We start from the raw sequence: 25028 nt of genomic DNA, 5'->3' as shown, positions 1-25028 counted from the left end.
CACTTTTCAATTTCTGGGGCACAGTGAACAAACTCGTGGTTCCAGAACTTAAATGCTGGATTTTTAATCAGCTCAATGAAGGTAATGAGAAGACCCCAAGGATGTGGCCTATTTACAATCAACCGTTCCAAGAGAACCCTGTGACAGAAGACATTTGGGGGAGTGGGGGTAGAGAAGAAATGTTAAAGAAACAAGAGCATGTAGATTCATTCAACTTTTCAGTTACCATTTCTACAACTTGGGTCACTTAAGATTTAATCTGCACTTTCACACAGCAGTGGACCAGGGGTGAGGGTTAGGGATGATGCTGTGTAACAGATTCTGAACCATCTTTGTGTTACAGAACTGTCTGGCAGTCTGCAATTCTACAGACCTCTCAAGATAAAAGACATGTTAGATCTCAGTTAAAAGGTTAGTGAAAATAAAGATGTAATCTTTCTCCCATCCAAATTCATCAAACCCTGAAATTTATCCATGCCCCAGCTCCCCCCGCCCAAATCCAGGGACCCCAAGTCAAAAAACCAAACTATGGGACTGCGTGAGTTTTCACCTGGTGATCTGTTCCTGGATAGCTTCAGTGTTGGCCTCTGCAAAAAGGTACAGCATGGTACAACTGAAGTAGTGAGTGTGGCTGTTTGGATACCGCAGCTGATTGGCAATTGCATTCAAGAAGAGGTACCGACCTGTAGACAATCATGATGAGACTTAAGGTTCTATGTGCTACTGAAGGGCTCAAGGCTGGGATGCATGCTCAACTGCTCAGGCAGCCTGGCACCCGGTTTTCTAATTTCACATCCTAGAAAGCTTTCAGTGAAATCAGCTAGAATTATAATCTGCAGGTGGAATCATGGCAGGAAATGGAAAGAGCACTGGGCTAGTGCAAGCCGTGACCTGAGCTCCAGTTCCAACATTTACTGTGTGGCCACAGGTAAAACAAGCTCCCAAGGCCTCAGGAACAACACTAGTCACACCACCTGTCCTTAAGAAGCTGTTGTCAGGGCAGCTAGGTGGCCCAGTGGATAAAGCACCGGCCCTGGATTCCGGAGGACCTGAGTTCAAATCCAGCTCAGACACTTGACACTTACTAGCAGTGTGACCCTGGGCAAGTCACTTAATCCTTATTGCCCTGAAAAAAATAAATAAATAATGGCTTACTAAACTAACCCTCACTGCCCTGCCAAAAAAAAAAAAAAAGCAGCAGCAGCTGTTGTGAGGAAAGTCCTCATAAACTTCCTAAGTGCCTGATAAATGAAGGGGCTAATAAACATTATTATTCACAACTGAGCCAGTTGCTAACTCTCTTTTCCACCTCCCTACCTGTATGTATTGGGAAGAAATAAAGGCTCGGACCCCAGAAGGTCTGACCAGCGCCCTTCTCCTCCATCCTGCAATCTTCTACAATCCACAATGCCCGATTACAAGGAGAGCCTCTCCTCAGCATACCTACGCCTTCTCCTTTTCCTCACAGGCACACTGCCCTACTGCCGAAAGGCCATCTATCACCCATCATTCACTCACCTTCTGTGTCTAGGTCCACAGCCAAGTTCTGGAAGATGTCCATGTGCGCCGAGTGAGTAATGGTGCTCATGGACGGCGTGCTGCCTTTGTTGTGGATGTGGGCGATGGCCTGAGTACCGACGTAGAGCACCAGTGCGTTTATCAGCTGGATGTTGTAGCGATTGCCAGGTTCGTTTGATACCTAGGGAGCAAAACCCACGTTAAGGCATCACTAAGTATTCTCATTAGGTCGCTTCACTGCTGAAATGCCCAAACCTCTATTTCTGAGGCATAGAGAGAAGGGCCATGTGATCAAAGCTCTATCCCTGACAATGTTCTTCATTGTCCAAGCCACAACACAATCAAGGTGAGGTTAACATTCCGAATGCTGGCACCAACCCCATCAAGAGGAAGGAGTAAAAGACCTGGAAGAAGGGTTCCAGGAGACAGGAGAGGGGGAGACTATGTCAAAGTATTCTATCAAGAAAATTAAGTGTCCTGTCAAAGCTAGAAGGCAGGTACTCAAAGTGAGAGGAGCACCTGGGTCTGACTCCAAGTGATGGAGCACAGTGGGCATAGTTAGCATAGGACACACCTCAGCACTGCTGCCTCCACTCCTATGCACTAGTATAAATGCTTAATTAGACATAATGCCATGTAAATGTCATCTGACCAACACTAAAAAAAAAATATAATCCAGGCCAAAAGGGGAATGAACTGTGTCTAGGACCAAGGGAGCTTCCGGCCTTCTGATTAGGTGCCAAGTCGGAGGATCACTTGTTACAGACGGGCTCACCTAACTTCTCAAATGACTGAGATTAGGTGGCCTCCAAACTTCAAATTTGATGATTCTGTGAAAGTACTGATTGAAAACCAAGTTGCCCGACAACACAGGAGTGAACCATTTTTAAAGCACCCACTGTGATCACCGCATGGCATCATCACTGAGAAGAGGACAGAGTACACTAAAGAGTTGTGCAAACCTAACCTGCAGGTTACTGCGCAAATCCGACAGGAAAGTGACTGGCGATCGAGTTTTAAGATAGGAATCCAAATCCTTTTTGAACTGCGGAGGCATCACTCCGGTGAAATTAGTGAGGATCCGAGGAGCAATGTTGATTTCACTCAACATGTCCACCTGTCAAGGACAGAGGCAGAAAGACCTTCAGAGAAGCAAAGAAAGCAGTTCTAAAACATACCCACTTCAACACGGAACTCTTAAAATGCTGGCCGTGCCCATGGAAGCTGAGCACAAAAAGCCACCCCAGAATGGGACGCCTCAGTGATGTGCAATCCCCGCGACCTTTCTCTGCACATGGTAGACAGGCAGCTCTAAATGTGGCAGAGGAGTTAGGAGCTGCCACCATTATAGCTTTTTACCTTTAGGTTGGGAGTGAATGGGTCGGGTAGCCTCATGTTTCGTGGAAAGGCACTCAGGATCAGATTCCTTAACTGGATGCAATTGGGTGGAATTACATCGCAGAATCCATAGTGGTAGTCGCAAAGAAATTCTGGGAAATCGTGCAGGAGGACCAGCAGCACTCGTAAAGTACCCTGTGTATTTAGAAAAGGGTTACAGGGAGGAAAAAGTGGAAAAGATCAGCAGCTTCAGCACCAGACATGCATGGGGTACATGCATGCGTAAGAGTGTGTGGGGGGGGGGCATGTGTTTGAGTGCGCGCACACACACACACACACACACACACACACACACACTCACTCTTCTTCTGGTTCCAAGTTTGATCCAGATGAAAGGAAGGAGAGCTTATACTCTCATTCAAAAGAAATGAGTCATAATTTAGACGTATTACTGTTTGCTCCCACACTGAGGACATGCTCCTAACACATTCAGAAATCATTAAAAAGAGGCTGATTTTTCACTTTCATTTTGAAGATTATTTCTATGGGCCCCACTGGTTAAACTGAGGCTTTAGAAGATTCAAAAGTATTTGACAAACCAAAATAAATTACCTTATAGAGGATTTGCATAGGTTTGCTGAGTTCCACATTTCTAAGGAAGGGAGCCAAATACTTGAATAAATCAATCAATAGCTGGGCATACATAGGCCAGCCCTAGGAGACAAGATAAAGAAAAGGAGTGATTAACTAGGTAAAGCCAAAACACTCACTTGACTAGATAGCTTTCTTAGCATTCATTATAAAGGGAATCTCAGGCTACAAATGGATTACTCACAAACTAACCCAGGAATAATTATTTAATTGTTTGTTAAAATCTACCTAAACTATTAGCTAAGATCCATAACTGCCCCTACTCTGAAAGAAAAAATGGTTTCAACAAGATCTTTAAAAGTCCTACCTAATCCATGTTCTTTAAAAAAATCTAGTATATAGTTCTTAAAAGCCTTGGTCAAGCAAGGGAATGACCTTTAACTAAGGAATAGTGAGACACTGAAAATATTTTTTAAGAAAAGTTAGACTAGGGCAGCAGTAGATAAAGCACTGTCCCTGAATTCGGGAGGACCTGAGTTCAAATCCTACCTCAGACACTTGACACTAGCTGTGTAACCCTGGGCAAATCACTTAACCCTCATTGCCCTGCCAAAAAAAAAGTTAGACTATCCTAAGCAAGTTTCCAATTCCAGTCCCATTTCCCCCCTAAAACTGTGCAAATAACCTTACCTAACCTCTCAATCTAGGCTATCAATCACATTTTCTTTTGCCCAACCTTGTCTAGGATCCACCCCCTCTAACCTCCCTCACCATTTCATCATGAGCAATCCCCTCTTCATTCACTGCCTTTATTTACATGTGCAAGTCCCACCCTATCTTGTTTTTAAAAAAAATCAAACAAACCAGGAAACCAGGAAACTTTAACCAATTACCTACACTAAATTGCCAATCTTGTTCTATTCTGTTTGTGGCAAAAGGAAATATGACTTATTTTCTTTTTATCTAGTCTTTTGTTTTTCCCTATTTCTTACTATTCTCTACATCTAATCCAAAGCTTCTTAAACTGTGAGCCTCAACCCCATATGAGGTCATGTAACTGAATGTGGGGGACTACGAAAAATTTGGCAGTAAAAGTTGGGTGTGTATACCTACTTTATATACCCAGGGTTGCATAAAAATTCCTCGGACGAAAAGGGGTTCCAAGTGGAAAAAGTTTAACAAACCCTGATCTAAACTACTAGGATGACATTCTGAAGCAAACCAAGTCAATGTCCTTCATGATCTAACACTGAAGATCTCATGTTCCCTCATCAGCGTAACAGTTTCATGAAGACCGTGTTGGTTTTTGTTTCTGCTTCTGTCTCCTTGGCCAGTGACTGCCTAACTCAGTTCCCTAACCATCGATGCCAACTCCTCCCAAGACGGCTAATTCGCAGTCACGACTTTTGTCCCTGTGCACCGTACTCTCCAAAGTCTAATCTTCTTAGTCCAGATAATTCTACCAGCCTCTTACCATTTCTATGTCAGTCTAGCTAGGCATTCCCACTTGGATGGCTTCTAATCTGAAATGAAACCTATTTAAACTTTCAATCCTATCAACATCGTCTTAGCCACCCAAGCCTCACTCATTACCCAGAATTAAATCTGACCTCTTCCTCACTTTAGGTCATTGCCTCTCAGCCCTAATTCACCCTGGTTCATTATAAAAGCCTCCCCTCCAGCCCTGCCCCCGCCAAAGTGTGACCCTAATTCTTGACTGCCACCACTCCCTTGCTCAAGTCATGCTACCTTATACGGAAGAACATGCAGCATCCATTCCAGCATACTCTTGTTTATAGCTCTTTCTAAAATGCCCCCTTCCCTGTTCTCATCCTATGGAAATGATAGCCATTCAAGCTTTAGCTCAAGTCCCACCAACTCAGGAATCTTTAAATCCTACAGATCAAAGGCAGATAACAAGGGAGTTTCTTCAAACTCAGCTTGCTTCTATACTCTGAAGGACATTTCTGCTACCATCTGAAAGCCCTGCCCAAAGAGCATTTGATTTGGAGTCCCTTGGTTCAAATGGCCTTATTGTTTTGAACTACTTTGGTGACCTTGGATAAGTCACTTTTCTCTCTATATGAGGAAACTGAGGCCTAAAATGCCACTGGATCACTAAAATCCCCTCTAATTCTAAAATCCTATGGTCCCAGGATAGAAACCTCATCCTTCCTTGTCTTTCATGAAGTCAAATTTCTATGAACTTCAATACCTCACAAGTGATTCAGCATTCAATCCCATTCTGCCTTGCACTTTTATTTAACTTAATTATTTTTGTGTCTCCCTAACTACCTCCATTTCTAATGGCAGAGTCCTTGACTTTCCTACTACCTTGTATGTACCAAGAAGACTTTGCTGAACAGAGGATATGCACAATCTTTTTGTTCAAAGAGAACTGAGGGCCAGTAACATGATAGAAAGAGTTAAACTTGGAAATAGAAGAACCAGGTTCCAAACTGATAACTGCTGGGTGAATATGGTGAACATCATCAACTTTCAGCCTCAATTTACTCATCTGTAAAATATAGATACTTCTCTGATGTAGATTATGTTAAGTTTAACCGAAAGAAATAAAATGAAATCCACTTAAGAGCTCTACTACCTTCATTCCTTCAAAGAACAGTCTGCCAACACTACCCCCAGCCATCTAGCTAAGAGAAATCTGCACTAAATCCTAAACCCCACAGGGACTCATTACTGTCTTCATCTGTAGGAGACAGACTACAGCCACACCTTCTGCTGTGGTGTGTGTGCCAGCATTCTTGCAATAAATATCCGATGCGAGATCAGTTCAAGCCAAGCATACACAAAGCCTGGCGCTTTAGTAGGCCTCAAGATGTGGAATGTATTGCTGGAAGAAAAAAAAAATATATATATATATATATATATTCATAAACACGCCTTTATTACAAGCACAGTTTATAAAAAGTTCAAAATAAATAATGCAGTGGTATCCCCCCAAACGTTAACTTAAGAATATCAGATAACTTGAAAAAGTGGCTTCATCTCTTTGCAAGTTACCTATGACAAATGACTACCAAAAAATTATACCAAAGCAGTGACATAACCAAAAGGCTCTAATAAATGTTATGATCAAGCACCTACCAGAAAGCTGTCAGTGTCTGAAAATTAATGGTTTCCAAAACATGTTCAGGAGCATTTAGTTCTAAGAGCAGCATGATGAAAATTCGGTGGTATGGAAGTTGCTGAAACTCATTTTGTCGAACATCGTGATCCTGCAGAAGGACGCCCACTACTATACCAAGAACCTAAAGATGATAAGTATATCAGTACATGACCATAGAACAAATTTCATATATAGACTTTTTTTCTTACAGATTTTTAAAACATACATTCTTGAAGTTCCACTTGCACTCCATAGGAAAAAATAACTTGGGGGGCAGCTGGGTGGTGCAGTGGATAAAGCACCTGCCCTGGATTCAGAAGGACCTGAGTTCAAATCTGAACTCAGACACTTGACACTTACTAGCTGTGTGACCCTGGGCAAATCATTTAACCCTCATTGCCCCAAAAAACAAAACAAACAAAAACAAAAACAAAGAAACAACGCCCCCCCCTCCCCGCCCAAACCTGGGTAAGTCTCAATTAAGCAACTTACTATATATTCCTCACAACAGTGAGTACCTGTTAAACAGATTTTTGCCTAAATTCTTCTAGATACAAACCCGCCCCCTCAAAAAAAAAAAAAAAACAACCCCCAAAACAACCCCAAACCCCTCACAAAACTGGCTCACTGACATTTGAGTACCTGGGTTTTATATAGTAGTAACAACCTATGAAACTAAATACAAGAGAAGGGATTTTACTTCAGGACACAGTTTTATCTGGCTAAACACAATACTGTTTGAGCTCATGAATCAACATTCATTGACTACATAACCAGTAAAGTCAAGAGCCACACAAGATTTCTAAATCTGGCCTTTGTGACCAGGGGAATCAAATGTCCAATACATATTGAGTCTAATAATTTCCAATCTAGAAGCAAAACCTGAAATCTGAAATTTCAGAAATCAGTTTCTATTCGAAATACCTGATTTTTAAAGACTATCAAATCAGTTAAATTTTGACTATTACTTGGTAACACAGTAAGTGAAATTATCAGAACTGGGAAATGATTGAGTCCATCAGAAATTACTCCTTCCTTATGGTAACTGTCCAATGACTCCCATAACTTTCGTTAACTAGCCAGAGGCTAAGGCCATTTCCCATAGCCAACAGCAAAGAGAGGGAGGTGATAGTCAAGAAGGATAGACAACCTTGTTCAATAGGTTGATCTTGGTGACTGTGTTAGTGGCCTCCCCTGAGTGCTTGACCAGAAGTGCAATGAGCCTCACAAATGCATCCAGGTTATGGTAACACTTGGCCCGGATCATCGTGGGGTTGGCAGCAGGATTATGCTGCTGCTCGGCCTGAGCTCGGTAGCTGATTTCAACACACATCTCAGTGCACAGACGGAAAAACCTTGTTATGAGGTCATCAGTCTTCAGGATTCCTTGCTGGTGCATCTGTTGTGGAGACAAGAAACAAGGCCTAAATACAAGGCAAAACGATTCAAAAAACAGCTTTCTAGATGGCTTCAACATTTCAAGAAAGCGATGACTTAATAATGATCCATAGATGACATTTACAAGTGTGCTGCACCTCCTCATAAACCCTCTCCAACAGTGGAGGCAGCCTGTGTCCATCACTTGGAGGCCAGCCTGAATTGAGCTACACGATTCCTCTGGTGAACAGTGCCCACTGTCAGCATGACTGACTGGGAGCGTCCCCAAACTGGTTGGACCTGCCAGAGAGCAAACCCCGTGGTCACAGCCTCTGAGAACACAAGGTCATTTCTGTACCACTGGAATGACTTCAGATTTACAGTCTTCCGAAATCAGAACTGCCATTTCTTCTTACTTAAAAGCCCCAACTTTAGTCAGTTTCAGATGCCACAAGAGAATGGCTTTCCCATCTGGAATGCCAAGTTATCAACTCTTCCAGCTACCAGCCCCAACTTAATGGGGCAAAGTGGATAGAGAATTTTTTTTTTTTTTTAGCGAGGCAATTGGGGTTAAGTGACTTGCCCAGGGTCACACAGCTAGTAAGTGTTAAGTGTCTGAGGCCGGATTTGAACTCAGGTACTCCTGACTCCAGGGCCGGTGCTTTATCCACTGTGCCACCTAGCTGCCCCAGTGGATATAGAAATTAAGGGAGAGGGCAGATACAGCAGCTTGAGAATAATAGCTACCTGCCCAACCGGCTATGGAAATGACCAAGAATCAACTTTTAATAGCTTATTAAAGCAAGTCCTTTTTTCCTGGGAGGACTATAGGAATTTCAGATTAACAGTATCAACTTCTTAGAGATCATTATTGATTCATCAGAAAAATGCCTTAGTTGGCAACTATCTTTAGGAACTCTACAAAGTTTAATTTTAAAGCTACTTTAATAAAAGCAGAAGGTACCAATGGAAAAGAGGGTTCATTCTTTAAATTGCAGTACTACAGCTGGATACATATTAATAATCATAGGCACATAATACAAGTAAAATAAAACGGAAGAAAGAAAAATCTAACAAACAAGAAAAGGGATTTGCAAATTACACTGCACACAGGCTAGAGGTGAAGCAGGATGAGGTTATTAAATTAATTCAACCAATAAAGGAAAACTTCTGCTCCAAACAATACAGCTATAACCAAAAAGAAAAAAAACCCCAAGGGACTGGGGATTTTGGTTTTAATACATTTAAATTGGATAAGCAAGGAAAATGAAAAAAGGCAGGTGTCAAGGTAACAAAATGTAGTGTTTGGTTCTGTGTATGTTTTATTTGGGGGTAGAGGAAGTAGAGTGTCTAGGAACTGCAAAATCAAGGGGAACAAGGTAAATGGGAAATTACATTAACAGAATTTGAAATGCAACCATTTCCTTTTTGAAAAAGAGGGCAGATCAGTGCAAACACGTGACAGGTGCCATAGCCATGAAATAGAACAAAGGAAATGGATCCTCAGTGCTTCTGTCCATATGGAAAGCCATAAACTTGGCAAAAAAAGCTTTTCACAGGACCCACGTTACATATCCCCTAGGGTGAGGGAGATTTTATACATGACCCTCTCCTGGGGTTTGAAGAAGCAAGTTTGTCACAAAATACGACTGACATTTAACCTGGCAAAATAAATTGCATTTTTAATACATTAAAAATCTAAACTACCACATGCCTTTTCAGTAATCAAGATGTGGCCCTAAAAGAACCACGGAGCACAGATGCTGAATGAACCGTACTGTTTCTTTTGTTTTGGTACCGTTTTTCTATTTTGAGGTTTTTCCTCATTGCTCTGGTTTTTCTCTTATAACATGACTGATGCAGAAATAGGATGAATGTTATTATATAGATATATAATCTGTATCAGATTACCTGCTGTCTAGGGGAGGGGGGAGGGAGGAAGAAAAATCTGAAATTGGAAAGCTTGTATAAACAAAAGTTGAGAACTATCTTTACATGTAACGGGAAAAAAATAAAATACTTTATTAATTAAAAAAAAAACAAAGATGTGGTCCTGTCTGACCTCTACCCTGTGGTAGTTTTCTTAACTTGGGAAGGAGGAGAAGCCAAGGAAAGGATGCTACATGGCACTCTCAGAAATGGGACCCTTTCTTACCAAGCTGTTACTGACCAACATGATTAATATGAAAGCTGTGAACACTTGGCAAGGGAGGGCACTTGGAAAAAAAAAGTTAGAAGGACCCAACGGGAATAAGCAACAGGGAAACTTATGTTACACCATGGCGATAAATGGAACTGCATTTCTCCTTTTCACTGGTCACTGTCAATCATTCAGGCAGTGCCCTATTCTTGACACTTGCAGTTAAGAGTTCCAATTTGAACAAATCCACCTCACATGATCAAAAATCACTTCCTAAAACCAATCTGCTAACGGGAAAAATAAAATATCTCAAAAAAAAAAAAAAAAAACCAATCTGCTTAAATTTAGTGTAGAATAATAAGCTAGAGTTAACTTGCATGCTAGTAAAAGCACTGCCAATCTTAAGTATTTTGGTTTTGTTTTAGTGAACTAAGGTTTTGCTTTAGAGAATTTTAACTCAGGAAATTAAAATTAGTCTATGACCCCATTAACTGCCCTATTTGCTCAGGGCTGCTAAGGATCTCATAATAAAGCACACCTTTGGCTAGATTTACTCAGCAGCCTCATCAGCCAGCATGTGATTAGTCATACATACTCTAGCCCTAACAAACTAGGACATTGCTGAAAGTATGCACATAAGCAGAAAAATAATAGCATTCCTTAACTACACTAGCAGTTTCCTGGCCATCAGTGACATTGGAAGCGCCACACCCCACTTATGCCGAATAAAAAGCACCTTTCTCTCCAAAAGCTCTACCTGTCCAACAAACGCAGAGAAGGCTTTGGTGCTATCTCGGCCGGCCGCGGCTGAGTGGTAGAGGTTCACCCACTCCCGCAGCAGATATTCCGCCTTCTCCCGCAAGCCCGGGGGGTCATCATACTCAGAGGCCTGTGAGATGCCCGAGTGCATCATGAAGTTGGGGCCCCCATGTGCACGGTCGATCATAGCCTCATAGTTTGATCGCACCACTTCCATCAGCTGCGGCAACCTGGGGCAAGAAATGCAGAGTGAGGGTTGTGTGAGGCATTTCTGATCCCACAAGCACAGCGCCTCAAAAGACTCCCCAAAATCACTCCAAAGTCTCCTTTCCAATACATTGCTCACTAGTGCAGTTCTTCCACATTGCTGCCTCCGTTCTGTGTGGTCACACTTAGGCACCAACATAAAACAAAGTCCATTTGGCAGCAAGATGCTCCCCCTTGAAATAGAAATCCCTTGCTCTGAAGCAGCCTCAGAGAATTAAAAGCCTACTGTGTGATCCTCACCCTTCAGGGGCATTTCCTCGGGAATGAGCATTGATTCTCATTAGTGTCTCAATGGTATGAAACAGGTCGGCCTCGGTCACATGGGCCACACTCCTTTCATCCACCAGCAGTATCTTCACCAGCTGCATAGCAAATGCCACAGCCATGTAGTTCAAACCATTCTCCATTGACTGGTTAGAAAGAAACCACAGAATCAGCAGGGCAGCAGTCTGGGCAAAAAGGCTTCCCAAAGGACAGATTCTCCTACTCAGTTCAAGGTCATGACCACCCCCCCCCCTTTTACCTGAGCCAGGTGAAGATCATATTGCTGCATATTAACTAGATGATTGCGAATCAACAATTCTACTGCTTCCACATTATACTTATACTCATCCCGACACTCAATCAGGCACCTAGAAAAGTTAAAATTTGTTTTTACTGACATAAGGTTAGTATACTGGATGGTAAAGAAAGAGGACCTCTTTCATACCTAAAAGGAAATGTGTAGGGCAGCTAGGTGGCAAAGTGGATAGAGCACTGGCCCTGGATTCAGGAGGACCTGAGTTCAAATCTGGCCTCAGACACTTTACACTTGCTAGCTGTGTGACCCTGGGCAAATCACTTAACCCCAATTGCCTCACCAAAAAAAAAAAAAAAAGAAAAAAGAAAATGTGTGCCAAATTCAAGAAACCTGGGGTACCAACAAGTCAACAATGGTCTTTCACATTTTTTATGGTATCATAGTATAACCACAGCAGACCCAGTCCATCCTCAGAGTCATTGGCACACCTTTGCTCACGAATGGCTTCCTTCTGGCAGCACCCTTCATCCAGTGGGCTCCCCTCCACCCTTTAAAGTCTACCTCAAATGCTATCTCTCCTTAACGAATTCTTTGATGCCCCATAGTAGCAAAACTTCCCCCCAAGGGGGGGGACAGGGGTGGGGGAGACAACAGATTATTTACAAAACCAGGTGCTGGTTCATTTATGTTGTGTGTGAGAGCTGTTTTTCCCCCCAATAGGTATCATAAGCTCTATGAAAGAAAGAGAGTGCCTCGATTAACCTTTATCTCTCTTCCCACCCCAGCACCTAACAAAACTATACCCACAGTAAGAAAATGACTCTTTGTTCAAAGAATGACTTTACATCAAGTCCTGTAAACCAGAAGTATCTACATAAAATTATTTAACTGTAGAATGCTCTACTCAAAGCATTTGCTCATTTTCAAACAAATATTAACTTTTCCCTTTTCCATAAGAAGCTTAAAAAATTTAAGGATTAAATAATTTTCGGCATTTCTGAAAGAGAAGCCAATTAATTAGTCTGTACATTAATCTGGTACCAAAGGGTTGTCTAGAGGACATTTAAAACCTTGGACACGTGAAGGACAAATGCATTTACATCTGGCTACTGACCTTGTGATCTGTTTGTTACACCATGGAGACCCGTATGCACGCCCATCCTGCAACGCTTTCAGTACAAGGAGGTGACATTCTCGGTAACGTAGCAGCAAGTCCGCATCTGCACCACTTGTGGCATCTAGCAAGCCCTCTACAGCCTACAGAACAGGAAGAATAAAATCAGCATTCCACATATACTTGCAGCCAGAAACAAAACCTAGCCCCAAACCACAATTTATTCCCAAGGGCTTGTCAATCAGTGAGTCACAAGGCTCTCCCTAACTTCCTCTTACATGCCTTCTGTTTCACCTCTCACTACTGTTTCCACCCTGATCGCTTTAAATATCATCTCCCTCATATCCTCTCCCTTGAATTTTGTGCCCAAACCTGCACATCTTTTCCTATCAAAGGCACCAACATCTTTCCAGTCCCCCACTTCATAACCTTAGAATCTTTCTTGACTCCTCCCTCTCACTCACCTCACATATCCAATCAGTTGCCAAATCTTGTTTCTTTCTCCACATCCACTCTCCACTCACACAGCTACCACCTGAATTTTTACAACAGCCTCTTAATTGAGCACCATCGGTCTCAAGTTTCTCCCTAGTCCATCTAATTGAACCATTGCTGCCAAAGTAGTTTCCCTTTTGAGCAGATCTAACTATGTCAGTGGTTCCCCTCCTACCATGCAGATAAAATCCAAATTCTTCTATTTGGCTTTAAAAGCTTTTCACAACCTGGCCCCACCTGTCTGTCTAGCCCCATTGGCCATTCCTCTCTTCCCCTCAGTCTCTTGTGATCCAGTCAAACTTGACTGTTCCTCACACACAAAACTCCATATAGTTCTCATTTCTTTGCCTTTTTCACTGGCTGTCCCCCAAAATACATTCTTTCTCCTCACCGCCACTCCACAAAAGGTGGGCTGGAGAGAGGACCTGAAGGAAAAGAGGGACCCCTGTTTGAAGCCTCTCCTGGATCCCCAATTGCTGATGCTCTCTTCCCTCCCTCCTGTGTATTTTCTTTATATTCTGTATCCATTCAGAGACAGAATGTAAGCACCTTGATGTAAGGATTATCTCTCTGTGCTTGTATTCTCAGCATCTAATACCCAGTAGCTGCCCAATAAAAGTCTGTAGGTTAATTTCATTTCAGAAAATCATGTGTCCTCTGACCTGGTACAAATTCTCTCATGCCTAAGGCTCTGGCCAAATGATTGTCTAACTTATCCCTCCTTATCTTTCCCAGTTCTTTTACCTGTGTACCCCAAAAATCTTCTCTCTTTAGATTTTGCAGTCCCTAACTATACCAATAACTTGATTGCCAGCCTTTACTTTAAAAATCTATGTTGATTGTGTGTTGATCTACTGTGATGGACTATATTCTTCTCACCAATGCAACGGTACAGAAGGGTTCCAGGGAACTCATGATAGAAGAGGATCTCCAAATCCAAGGGGGAAAAAAAAAAAAGAACTGTGGAGTATAGATGCTGAATGAACCATACTATTTCTTTTGTTTTTGGTGCTGTTGTTTTTTCTATTTTGAGGTTTTTCATCATTGCTCTGATTTTTCTCTTATAACATGACTAATGCAGAAATATGTTTAATATTATTATATGTGAGTATATATATATATATATATGTAACCTATGTTAGATTACCTGCTGTTTAGGGGAGGGGGGGGACTGAGAAAAATCTGAAATTGGAAAGCTTGTATAAACAAAAGTTGAGAACTATCTTTACATGTAACGGGAAAAAAAATAAAAAAATAGATTCTATTTGTATTGAATTTTTTAAAAAAATCTATGTTGAGTATTTAATATTTGACTTTATATAGGGGGGGAAAAACTTTCTATAGATGTGTTATCACCATTAAGCCAATAACCAGAAAAGGTTTTCACTGGGACAAAACCTATCTGAATTCACCAAGTAGCTGACCTTCTGTAGCAAGCCCAGGGCAGCAATGGCATCCCGAGAGTTGCGTGACATTACGACAGCATCCAGAAGGCTCCGGAGAGTCTGAGACTGGGGGTTCATGCCTAAGGCTGGAGGGATGGCATGCAGGTGCTGCTCCAGTTCCGTGATGCACTTTTCATAGATCTGTGCTACATCGTCTGTAGCCCAAGCTTGCTGTTATAAGAGAAGCAGGAAAAGTTCATGAAAGACAGTGTCCCAACTGTACCGTACTGTCACAGCACACGTCTGTTGCCTTACCTTACATATTTAAAGGTGGTTTATCATACTAGTGTCTAATTAGAAATTAAAATGCTGTTTTATGACCAGAAGTAAAAGCAGTTTACATTTTATGAGGCACTTTCCTCAGAAAACGCTGAGAGTAAATTTGTAGTACCACTTACTGTTTCCATTCTACAGATAAAAAAATCCAGGGCACACAGAAATCAGTTATTAGAGCAAAGTCAGAGAGCTGATCAAGAGTTGGGAGGCTAGACTCACTTCACAAATATATACAGAACTTGGTCAAATGTGTAAGAATACAAGTCATTCCCCAATTAATAAATTGGTCAAAGGAATCAAAGCTATCATATTTATCATATAAAAAAATACTCTCAATCACTACTGATTAGAAAAATGCCAACTAAAACAACTCTGAGGTATCAATCCAAACCTATCAGATTAGCTAATAAGACAGGAAAGGAAAATGATTGTTGAAGGAGCTATCAGAAAACTGGGACACTAATGTACTGTTGGAGTTGTGAACTGCTTCAACCATTCTATAGAGCAATTTGGAGCTATATCCAAAAGGTTATAAAACTATCCATACCGTTTGTCCCAGTAATACCACTACTAGGTCTGTATCCCAAAGAGATTTAAAATTTTAAAAAGGGAAAAGAACCTATTTGTACAATAATATTTATAGCAGCTCTTTTTGTGATGTCAAAGAATTGGAAACCGAGGTGATATGATTGTGATAGTATTTATTGTGCTATAAAAAACAAGCAGGATGGTTCAGAAAAAGCTGGGATAACTTACATGAACTGATGTAAAGCGAAATGAACAGAAGCAGGGAAACACTGTACAACAATCAACTGTGAATGACTAAGCTATTCTCAGCAATACAATGATCTAACAATCATGAAAGATTTATTAAGAAAAATGCTATCCATGTCCAAAGAACTGATGGCATCTGTACGCAGACTGAAACGTTCTTTCTTTCTATCTATCCATCTATCTATTGGGGGGGGGGGGGGGGAGAGAGAGAGAAGAGGTGTTCTGTGTTTTCTTTCACAATGTGACTAATAAGGAAATGTTATATATGATTATACATATATAACATATCAAATTGCTTGCCATCTTGGGGAAAAGGAAAGAAAAAGAATTTGAAACTCAAAATTGTAGTATGAATTATGACCAAGTCCTGTGATGAATCCATTACTTTCAAATTAGAAACATTAACTTCTTTATCTAAATCTAAAGCCAGGTACAGTGGATAGTACGGGGCCTGAACTCATCTCTGTGAATTCAAATCTGGCCTCAGGCACTTGCCAGCTATGTGCCCCTGGATAAGTCACTTCACCCTGTTTGACTCAGTCATACACTAGTGAAATAACTGAACAACAAGTGGTAGAAAACAATTTTTTTTAAAAAAAATCATCAAAATTAAGGCTCCAGAATTGAGTAATCCAAGAACTAGCTAATGGAGTATATTCATATATTCATAATGATTAAAGTTTCAATTCAAGTAAAGTCAACAACTTACCTTCATAGGCTGAGCTAAAAATCCAGTAGGCTGAGTTAAGTCATTGGTAGGCAAGAAGCCAGGAACATTGCGTGCAAACTCTTCATAAACAGCCAGCTGTTTTGGGTCTACACCACCAACCTTTTTGAAAAAAAATAATAATGAAAATAATGACAATCACATCTTCATAGGATGGAAAGTATTCTCAGCCAGGAAAATTACAAAAGTAACATATTAAAAAGTTACCATTTGAAAAAGGTTTTTTTTTTTAAAGTCAGCAGATTCTCACCTTCCTGTCAAGACTAACAGGGAGGGGGGCAGCTAGGTAGTGCAGTGGATAAAGGACTGGCCTTGGATTCAGGAGGACCTGAGTTCAAATCCAATCTCAGACACTTGACACTTACTAGCTATGTGACCCTGGGCAAGTCACTTAACCCTCATTGCCCCTAAAAAAAAAAACCCAAAACAACAACAAAAAAAACTAACAGGGAACTAGCACTAATAACATATAAACACCACAAGACCATGATTACGAGGGAGACAAAAGTAGGAATAAAACAGAAGATAAATGCCAAAAGGTGGGCAATTTAAATATTTCAACACTTTTCCAATCATGAGAGGACGTAGGTCAATTCCATCAAAAGAGGCCTACAATTAAGTCCTATACACATAACTTGGGAGCAGCAGGTGGTTCAAATGAAAAGGAAACAGTTTAACTCCCCTCTCCCATTCCAAATTACCACTCTATTTCTACATGAAAAGCATGTGAGGGTAAAGAGACATAGCTATAAATTCTGACCTTCAGTCTGATCTGCTCTGGCATTCGCTCAGCCTGGTACGTCAAAACAACAGGATCACAGTATCTGCGCCCCTCTTGCCTTGCATGTTTTCGAAGCTCAAATTCCTAAAAACAAAAGTCTTACTAGGTTAGTTTTGTTAGAAGGTTCTTTTTAGAAAGTATTACTTCACAGAAAGTTCTTAAAAAGGCAGATGCCCAAACACTTACAGTTGCTAGCCTCTTGTCCATTTCTGGACCTGCTTTTTCTACTGCAGTCTTCTGAATAAAGCAGCATGCCAATTCACAATTGTCCTGAGCTAGCTGTGCTGCTGCCTGCTCCATCATTTCCCTCTGCTGGGGAGATGCAGCCTACAACAAAAGATAAAACATTATAGCTTTTGTGGCATTTTCTTGGCCACTTAATGTAGAAATTGTTTTGAGTAACTATTCTGAACCAAAGCATTTGTTATTTATTTTGTAAAAGTTATTTTATACTAAGAAAATAGTTTAAAACTCAAAAATCATTAGCTGTTAATTAAGCAGTCCTTTAAACAGTAAAAAGAAACTTCCATGAATAATCTAGCATCTGTCAAAACTGTCAATAGTAAATTATAAAATCGTTATTTGAAGAAAGTTAACTGCTAAATGAATTGACACAGCCATGACCCCAACTCCTTGTAGCCCCAAAACTAGCCTTCTAAATGTAATAAAGAAAAGAATCAATTCTCATTACTATTGCTGTACAAAATCAAATGTGAAACACACAAAATAGAACTTTTTAGAAGAAAGGGAATCTCAATTTAGATTTAGAGAGAAGTCCTACTTCTCCAACATCAAGGTTACTACATCATTAGCTGTTATAATCTTATTTTTACACTTACTCGTAGTGCTGTGGCAAAGCTGTTTTTCAAGTTGGTAGCTATGCTCATGAGTAAAGGTTCCCTGCAAGTTATCATAGCCATGCCAGCCGTCAAGTTCCTCATCATGTGATGAGCTGCTATTCGCATGCGTGACTCCTCAGAATCCAGTGCAAAGTCTTTCCTGACAATCTGTTCACAAGTAGTCATGGCGATCTTAATTGACCGATCCACTACTGGATGGACAAGCTCTTGGACAGCACGTTCAATAGCTTGACGTACACACTGCTTCAACTGTGGATGGGCCTGAAACAATGGAATCTGGAACGAAGAAACATTAAATCAACTCCTAGTGAAGTAACTAAAACCAAACCCTATTTACAAATAACTGTGACTCATTTTTTGAATTATTTTCAAAGTTAAATTTATCAAACTAACAAATGCCAAACAGCGAATGAAAACACTTATAACTAAAATGACTCGTGTATTTCTACATGAAATTATACATTAGAAAACATCTGAAAATACTTGAGAAGTCAGTAACCAAAAAACCTCAAACTAAAAAACCAATTCTCCCTTGGTGTGCCAGTTAAAAGTCTTCACTTAAACCAAATTCCAATTTTAATGAGACAAATTTCAATTCACATAAAGCAAAGTTTTCTCCCCGACTGAAATTTGTGACTAGGATGCATTTCTTTCTTTCTTTCTTTCTTTTTTTAAACAAAAGGCAAAGCAGAAAACAGTTGTCTCTTCTTTGGGGACCTTCATACTTTCTTAGCCTTACAACAGACAGACCAACCTTCTAAGAGAACAAATGTACCAGGTACCAAAGTTTCAATTTCAAGCTTTTAGCATCATCACCTGAAAGATTGGTCTCATACCATAATCATGCAAATTTGGCCCCTTTTAAAAACTGTTTGCTTGCTAATGAAAGCCATTCGCAACAAACATAAATACCCACACTTCTGGAAATGATGTAAAAGAATTCAACCTATGAGACAGTCAAGAGCACTGAATTCTAAGTGAGGTGCCTGAGCTCTATCTTGTGCGGCTCTATTCACTCACTGTGTGATGTCAGAGAAGCCCCATAACCTTTCTGGGGCTGAGATTACATTAGATCATCTTGAAGGGTTTATATAAGGATGGCCCCTGGGGGAAAGGGAAATGATATATTTTAAAGTCTAACTTATTCAAAACTGCTTCTTTCACCGGGAACATTTTTATTTCCCCACGATGATTAGAACAACTCCATACAGTATAATCAGAAAGATAAGCACTTCTTGCCATAATAGGGCAATATCTATGAAGCAGTTGTGTGTGTATGTGAGCGCCTTTGCAAGCGCATGAAGAGAGGGGTGAATAGAACATGACATGAAACTTCTGTGACTGTCCTAGTCTACAGATTGCCTACCAAACAAACTTTACATTTACGATTCCAGCTAGAAGCTGAAATCACTAACCCCTACCTCAAAATGAGGATGAAAATTTTAAGGTGAATATATACAAAGATAAGCTCAGTTCCAGGTATCTGCCAGAAGAGGTAGAGACTTAAGACCAGGCTCAGAAGACCTTCTGATTTGGCTTGCCAAGAAGAGCCAAGTGGGAGAGGAGAACCTGAGAACCAACATTAAGTAATAATTTAATTCACCCTGGGGCTCACCTTTGCCAAAAGCCATTTAAAATGCCACAATCCACATTAACTACTTGTTAAATGTTAAAGTACAGAAATGTAAAAGAAGTTGTGCTCAAAAGCAGCACAAGGACACAATGATTTCCAACTTTGAGTTTTAGTCGATGAGACTGAAGTAAGCTGACTGAACACTCACGGCTATGCCAAGAGTTCAAACACTTCTGGTAGAATAGAGCAAAGGAAATGGAAAGTAGATAGAAACCAGATTTACTGAAAAGCTAGTTAGCCAAACATACAAAAGGACAGATTTAGTTTAGTATCCTAAATTCATAATGGCTTTTATAATAAACTGTTCTGCTTATTTTGTATTACAGCAAATTATGAATTACGGTAGGAAAAGAAATGAAAATTGCATTTAAACTAATAATGCTACTAAGTTTATAAGATGACTTGGAAAAAAAAGAAATTCTCATGGTTCTCAATTTAATTCCCTTAAGGGATGAGTTGACAGGGTCACCGGAGGTCACACAACTGCTGGTGTTTCTCAGCACTTCGTTAGGTGTAGAGGCAGATAATATCCAATGATTCACACTGGTGAGTCATAGAGAACATGGCCTACCTTACCCACCAATTTTCTGCCCAAACCAGCCTCCTACTTCAGTCTTGCTCCTTGGATTCCTCTTTAATGGATCTGAACTTTTCCTGAATCAGAGGTGAATGACCTAGCATTCTGACCCTTTGGGGGCACTCACCAAGGTAACAAGAAAAATGATGAGAACGTACATACTTTAGTGACTATTAAGCAAACTGGTCTCTCCCTACCTTCCATTTCCTTTATTTTCTCATCTCCCTTTCCCATTCTAAGTTCTACATCTTTTTCCCTCATTCCCCCAAAATATCTTGGACCACATTAGGGTTGGAAAGGAAAAAACAGATCAGATAAATTAGGCTGGCCTAAGTACCTGTTGCTCTGACAAGGAAAGGAGGCAGTATACAAGGGAAACAAAATGGCCTGGGTATGCCCCCCCCCATAATAAATTAATCCCTAGCCTCCTACTATAACATTATCAAAACCTAGAGCATCCCTCCACACACTATGGTTCTTGAGCCCTATTAGCAGACAACATTAATAAAGCAATTCAGGGAAGAAAGGGTAAAGACAAAACTATATAAAGGAGAATACTGAGCAACACCGTATGCCTCCAAAGACCTTTTTTGTTTTGTTTTGGGGGGGAGGGTAGGGGTGAAAAAAACTGAACAGGGAGGGAAGACGACCTTTAAAAATGCTGGTGACTTACGGTAGGATTGAGAGTAATGTGTGGCGCCAGACCTCCCAGGGAATAGACGTTGATGTCATGGTAGCTGTACTGAGGCTGTGGAGGAGCACTAGCTGTACAGGTGGTACTGGTGGCTGGTGTGGTAGAAGTAGCTTAACACAGAAAGGGATAAAATTTAAGATTAGAGCTGCTCAGAAAACAGACCACGCATTTCCCAGAAGAGGTTGGGTAGCTCTGCATTTCGCCACTCAAAGTAAATTAATTAGGGGGATTGCTAATCTGGAAAAAAGCCATAAATTGTGGTCCCTTCTAGAGCAGTGGCCCATTCTCAGGGAAAATACAACTAACTCTTTCCCAGAAAAGTTCAAGGCCCCCGGCCCATATTATGTGGTGACACACGGTCAAGCCTCAGGGTGAGAGGCTGAAGGGCTTTGGGCTGCACAGGGAGTAATGCTATTTTCTCCAAACAGTCCCCAGGCCCCCAGGGGACAGAGAGCAAAGCCACCTTGGCTGCTAGAACCATCCCAATCCAGAAATAAACCACTTTTGTTCACTATAGGATGGAGAAAGGGTCCCAAAGAGTCTGAGGAATATACTACAGATCCACTTGTGACTTCTAAATTCTTACAGACAGTAACCTCCTATTCAACATAGTAGTAGTATTAGCTTTTTAGTTAGCCAAATATTTTAGGTGGTTGCTGTATACATACACATGTACTTGTACACATGTGTTTTCAACTTTTTGTAAAAAACAAAAAACAAATGAAATCTATAGAATCACTACACCTGAAGCTTTCCATGAATATTCAGAAAGCCCATCAGGATACGCTGAATATCACTATCAATACCATGGATCACTCACTGTGCTTCAGATATGAAGAATAATCTAACTGATGTAAAAAGCAGGGAAAACGTACTTTTACTAACTGTACTCACTGGTGGTTGTGATGGGAGGAAGCGCCTCTGGCTGCTTGACATCCTTTTTGGGGGCAGAGAGCTGCTCTTCTAAGTTTTTCAGTCTGTCCTTGTCTTTTAGGAGGCTCCCAGGTTTTAGCTCATTGATGTCCAGGGCAAGATTCTTGCAGAGAACCTCAATCTCAAACTTCAAGTTTAGCTGCATCACAGTTGAATTAAATTTCAAACATCTAAATTCCAGCTTCACTCATTACCCACTAATTTATCTCTCCTCCCCACAGAGCTTGCAGACTGCCATCAAGGGGCAGGGCTGTGACCAAAATACAAGGGCTACTATACCACAAAACACTGGGTTTTACTGCTCTTTATGTATACAATACACAAAGGCATCATTTTCTTGCATTATGTCCTACGAGAATAATAATTTACAATATAATGATAATAATAAATACCTTTACCTTTAAGTCATGTTCTTGGTGAAGCTCAGCTAGTACATTCATAATTGCCATTGTCCAAGGATTTGGTGGTCTGAAAACCTAAAGAAAAAGCATTAAGTTGACACACACACAAAAAAAACCCCGAACGAAACCTTTTAAAAAAATATCTACCCATCATACATGTACATCTAAAAGTCATAATTCTATGCCAAGTTTCCAAGTCGTCTTCATATCATAAAAAGAACAGAATATGAAAAAAGAGAGAAACTCTATCCTTGCCTAGGTCTGAGCTCTCAATTATGTGACAGAAGAAAGACCTGAGGACTGGAAGAGAAGTTGTTTGCCTAAAGTCATAGCCCTTATGCCAGATGTAGGACATATACCCAGACACCCTGACTATAAGGTCTAATGTTCTTACTAGCATACTGAGATACTAAAAAGATAAGCCTTAAACAGTCTTTTCATCCCTTTGTACAGTAAAAGAATCACTGATGTCAGAAGCGCCTGAAGTCACAAAGTGGTAATGATTGTGATCAGAGCTATGTCCCATTAAAAAATAGGCAATTTTTCTTACCACGCTCCTAACACTGGATTCTAAGACTTTGGCAACAAAGGGCACCACATACAGCAATTCCTGCTGTCCTTTAACATAAGCTTCCAACAGCAAAGATTTTACGTCTAAGTCCTGGAACAAACAAGAAAATATTTAAAAGTTAAAAAAACCCACCACTTCACATTTAAGCCATCTCAGTATACATCCAACACACATATAGCCCAAAGACATTAATAGCTAACTACAGGAGAAAAGATGGGGTGAACTTTTTTTACACACATCTATTATATCCTGCTGGTCTTCTTTCCAGAAGAGAACATAACCATGGGATAAAAAACTGCATTGTAGTCTTACCTACAATAATACAGATTACTAAGTAGTATGGAGCACTGTTATAGCACATGTCCAGATCTTGAAATTCTAGGTGTCTACATGGCCCAGAAACCCACCAAAATAAATCATAATTTAGATTAAAAGGTGATTGGCTACAGCCAAGCCCGTAGATTCACGTGATATAACATTTAAGGATATTTGGAGCTCATTTAGGTCAAATTCCCCTTTTCACGAGGTCAGAAAGGCAAATTATCTCTCCTGGAGTCCTACCCTCAGTGGGTAGCAGAGACAGGGTTAGATTGCCAGCATAATGCCTCATGCCCAAGCTAGAGAGTCTGTGCTATACAGTTTTTCAAGTAGACTCACTGTGTGTAAGATGGGTTTGTTTTTGGCTAGTGTGATCATCCCCAGCCAGTGGCCCAGGTTCTTCAGCAAGGAGCGGTCTGAGAAGTTGGCGGCTGCTTTATCTGATGTCAGAAGCACCTAAAACATTTTTTTAAAAAGAAATGAGATCCACTTGAAGTAATGCAAACAACCATTTCTCTACCCTAAAAGATTAAGGATTCAGAACTTAGCCTTTTAGGCTCCAAGTGAAAGAGCTACATTTTCAGACAACCCCACCCCCAAGTCAAGTTCTCTACCACCTAATATTTTTACATAGCATCAAGGAAACATTCCCTTCTTCCAATAGAAAAATCTTGTGCTCTGAAAACATTACAGAGTTGTTACAGTGATCTGACTTAAAATCTGTTTTGAAGAACCAAAGTCAACTCCACTGAACAGAGAGGTGCCAAAAAAACCTGAGTAGCAGGGGGAGAGGGGGAGGGGAGAATGAATACAGAAATATGTTACTAGAACAATGCCATTTCAAGTTATCCAGGACATTCTACTATTCTCCAGAGGTTTAACTATCTCCCTAAATAGTGAGAATTTTATACAACGAAGTGTATAGCTGCTTACCCTGGGCCTATCCTTTCCCAACCCTTGCAGTTTGTGACCTTTGCGCCACTGTCAAAGCTCCTCATGGCTTCAGACTTCACTAACTGAACCAAATCACAGGCACTCTAAGAGCTGCACTCAGCAGTCATGTTCCTTAACACCACCATCACAGCATGAGCTGAATGGGCAATCGGCTGTGCTAGGACAGGCGCTAAGGGATTCTTTAGCACTACAGCGTAACCTAAGGTGGTAAAAATGTCCATCAATAGGTTTAAAAAATAGTGCTTTGAGACTGACAGTTTATTTGGTGCTTTCTGAAAAGTGTTCTCTAATACCTCAAAGAGGAAATGAAGTAAACAGACTTGTTTTTAGTGGGTAATGCTGATTAAGCTGACACCCTCCTCAGACTCCCATGCTGTTTTCTAACAATAATATCACAAATGACCAATGTCACGCAAGGTGAAGAGCTTAGGGTCTCTTGGGTGGACGCAGATCTGTGACACTGACACGTGGGGGTTGTGGGGTGTATGGATGGGGAGGAGGGACTAGAGACTTAGCATCTGTGACATCATCTAAAATGAGAAAGACTTGATAAAGCTCAGAGAGCAGCAGGACACGTTAAGATTAGGAAGAGGCTACTCAGTTTCTGACTCCGACCCTGGATTGAAAACCATGATAAAGTCAGTCAAGTACTACATTAAAATAGGTTTAAAAGTATCAGACTCACTGAATCTAGAAAATTTATAATCATTTCCCCCAGATTCAGATACAAGATATATTAAAGTACCCTGCTAGTTATCCTTTAATAAAACCCAAATGAAAAAAAATTTAATGTATTTATAAGATAGGTATCTGCACTGCTCCTACATGAACACTT

The 25028-nt window shown here is 40.6% G+C and overlaps 1 protein-coding gene and 1 non-coding gene across 10 annotated transcripts in view; both read right to left on the bottom strand.

The window, feature by feature from the left end:
* The window catches only part of CNOT1 (CCR4-NOT transcription complex subunit 1), a 98130-nt gene that overhangs the window by 689 nt on the left and 72413 nt on the right, over positions 1 to 25028 (bottom strand). For 5 of the 9 annotated variants that reach the window (XM_043981414.1, XM_043981416.1, XM_043981415.1 and 2 more), the window contains 23 exons: positions 23579 to 23695; positions 22901 to 23011; positions 22348 to 22425; positions 21911 to 22088; positions 20996 to 21126; positions 18092 to 18388; positions 17439 to 17579; positions 17232 to 17336; positions 16454 to 16573; positions 14674 to 14865; positions 12755 to 12897; positions 11644 to 11752; positions 11361 to 11530; positions 10831 to 11083; positions 7728 to 7976; positions 6556 to 6719; positions 6184 to 6301; positions 3469 to 3570; positions 2878 to 3051; positions 2486 to 2635; positions 1519 to 1699; positions 551 to 683; positions 4 to 138 (listed from right to left, as the gene is read on the bottom strand). In XM_043981414.1, coding sequence (XP_043837349.1) covers positions 4 to 138; positions 551 to 683; positions 1519 to 1699; positions 2486 to 2635; positions 2878 to 3051; positions 3469 to 3570; positions 6184 to 6301; positions 6556 to 6719; positions 7728 to 7976; positions 10831 to 11083; positions 11361 to 11530; positions 11644 to 11752; positions 12755 to 12897; positions 14674 to 14865; positions 16454 to 16573; positions 17232 to 17336; positions 17439 to 17579; positions 18092 to 18388; positions 20996 to 21126; positions 21911 to 22088; positions 22348 to 22425; positions 22901 to 23011; positions 23579 to 23695 — 3551 coding nt within the window. The remainder of the gene's footprint in view (positions 1 to 3; positions 139 to 550; positions 684 to 1518; positions 1700 to 2485; positions 2636 to 2877; positions 3052 to 3468; positions 3571 to 6183; positions 6302 to 6555; positions 6720 to 7727; positions 7977 to 10830; positions 11084 to 11360; positions 11531 to 11643; positions 11753 to 12754; positions 12898 to 14673; positions 14866 to 16453; positions 16574 to 17231; positions 17337 to 17438; positions 17580 to 18091; positions 18389 to 20995; positions 21127 to 21910; positions 22089 to 22347; positions 22426 to 22900; positions 23012 to 23578; positions 23696 to 25028) is intronic. The other 4 variants (XM_043981418.1, XM_043981421.1, XM_043981420.1 and 1 more) reach the window with 1 other exon arrangement.
* LOC122745082 lies at positions 24297 to 24437 on the bottom strand. Its single transcript, XR_006355372.1, has one exon. It is a non-coding gene; the product is annotated as a small nucleolar RNA SNORA46 (small nucleolar RNA).

This window comes from Dromiciops gliroides, chromosome 2, assembly GCF_019393635.1.
Source record: "Dromiciops gliroides isolate mDroGli1 chromosome 2, mDroGli1.pri, whole genome shotgun sequence".
Taxonomy (NCBI): Eukaryota; Metazoa; Chordata; class Mammalia; order Microbiotheria; family Microbiotheriidae; genus Dromiciops; species Dromiciops gliroides.
The sequence above is the reverse complement of the archived record's forward strand: the minus strand, read 5'-3'. Positions and strand labels throughout refer to the sequence as shown.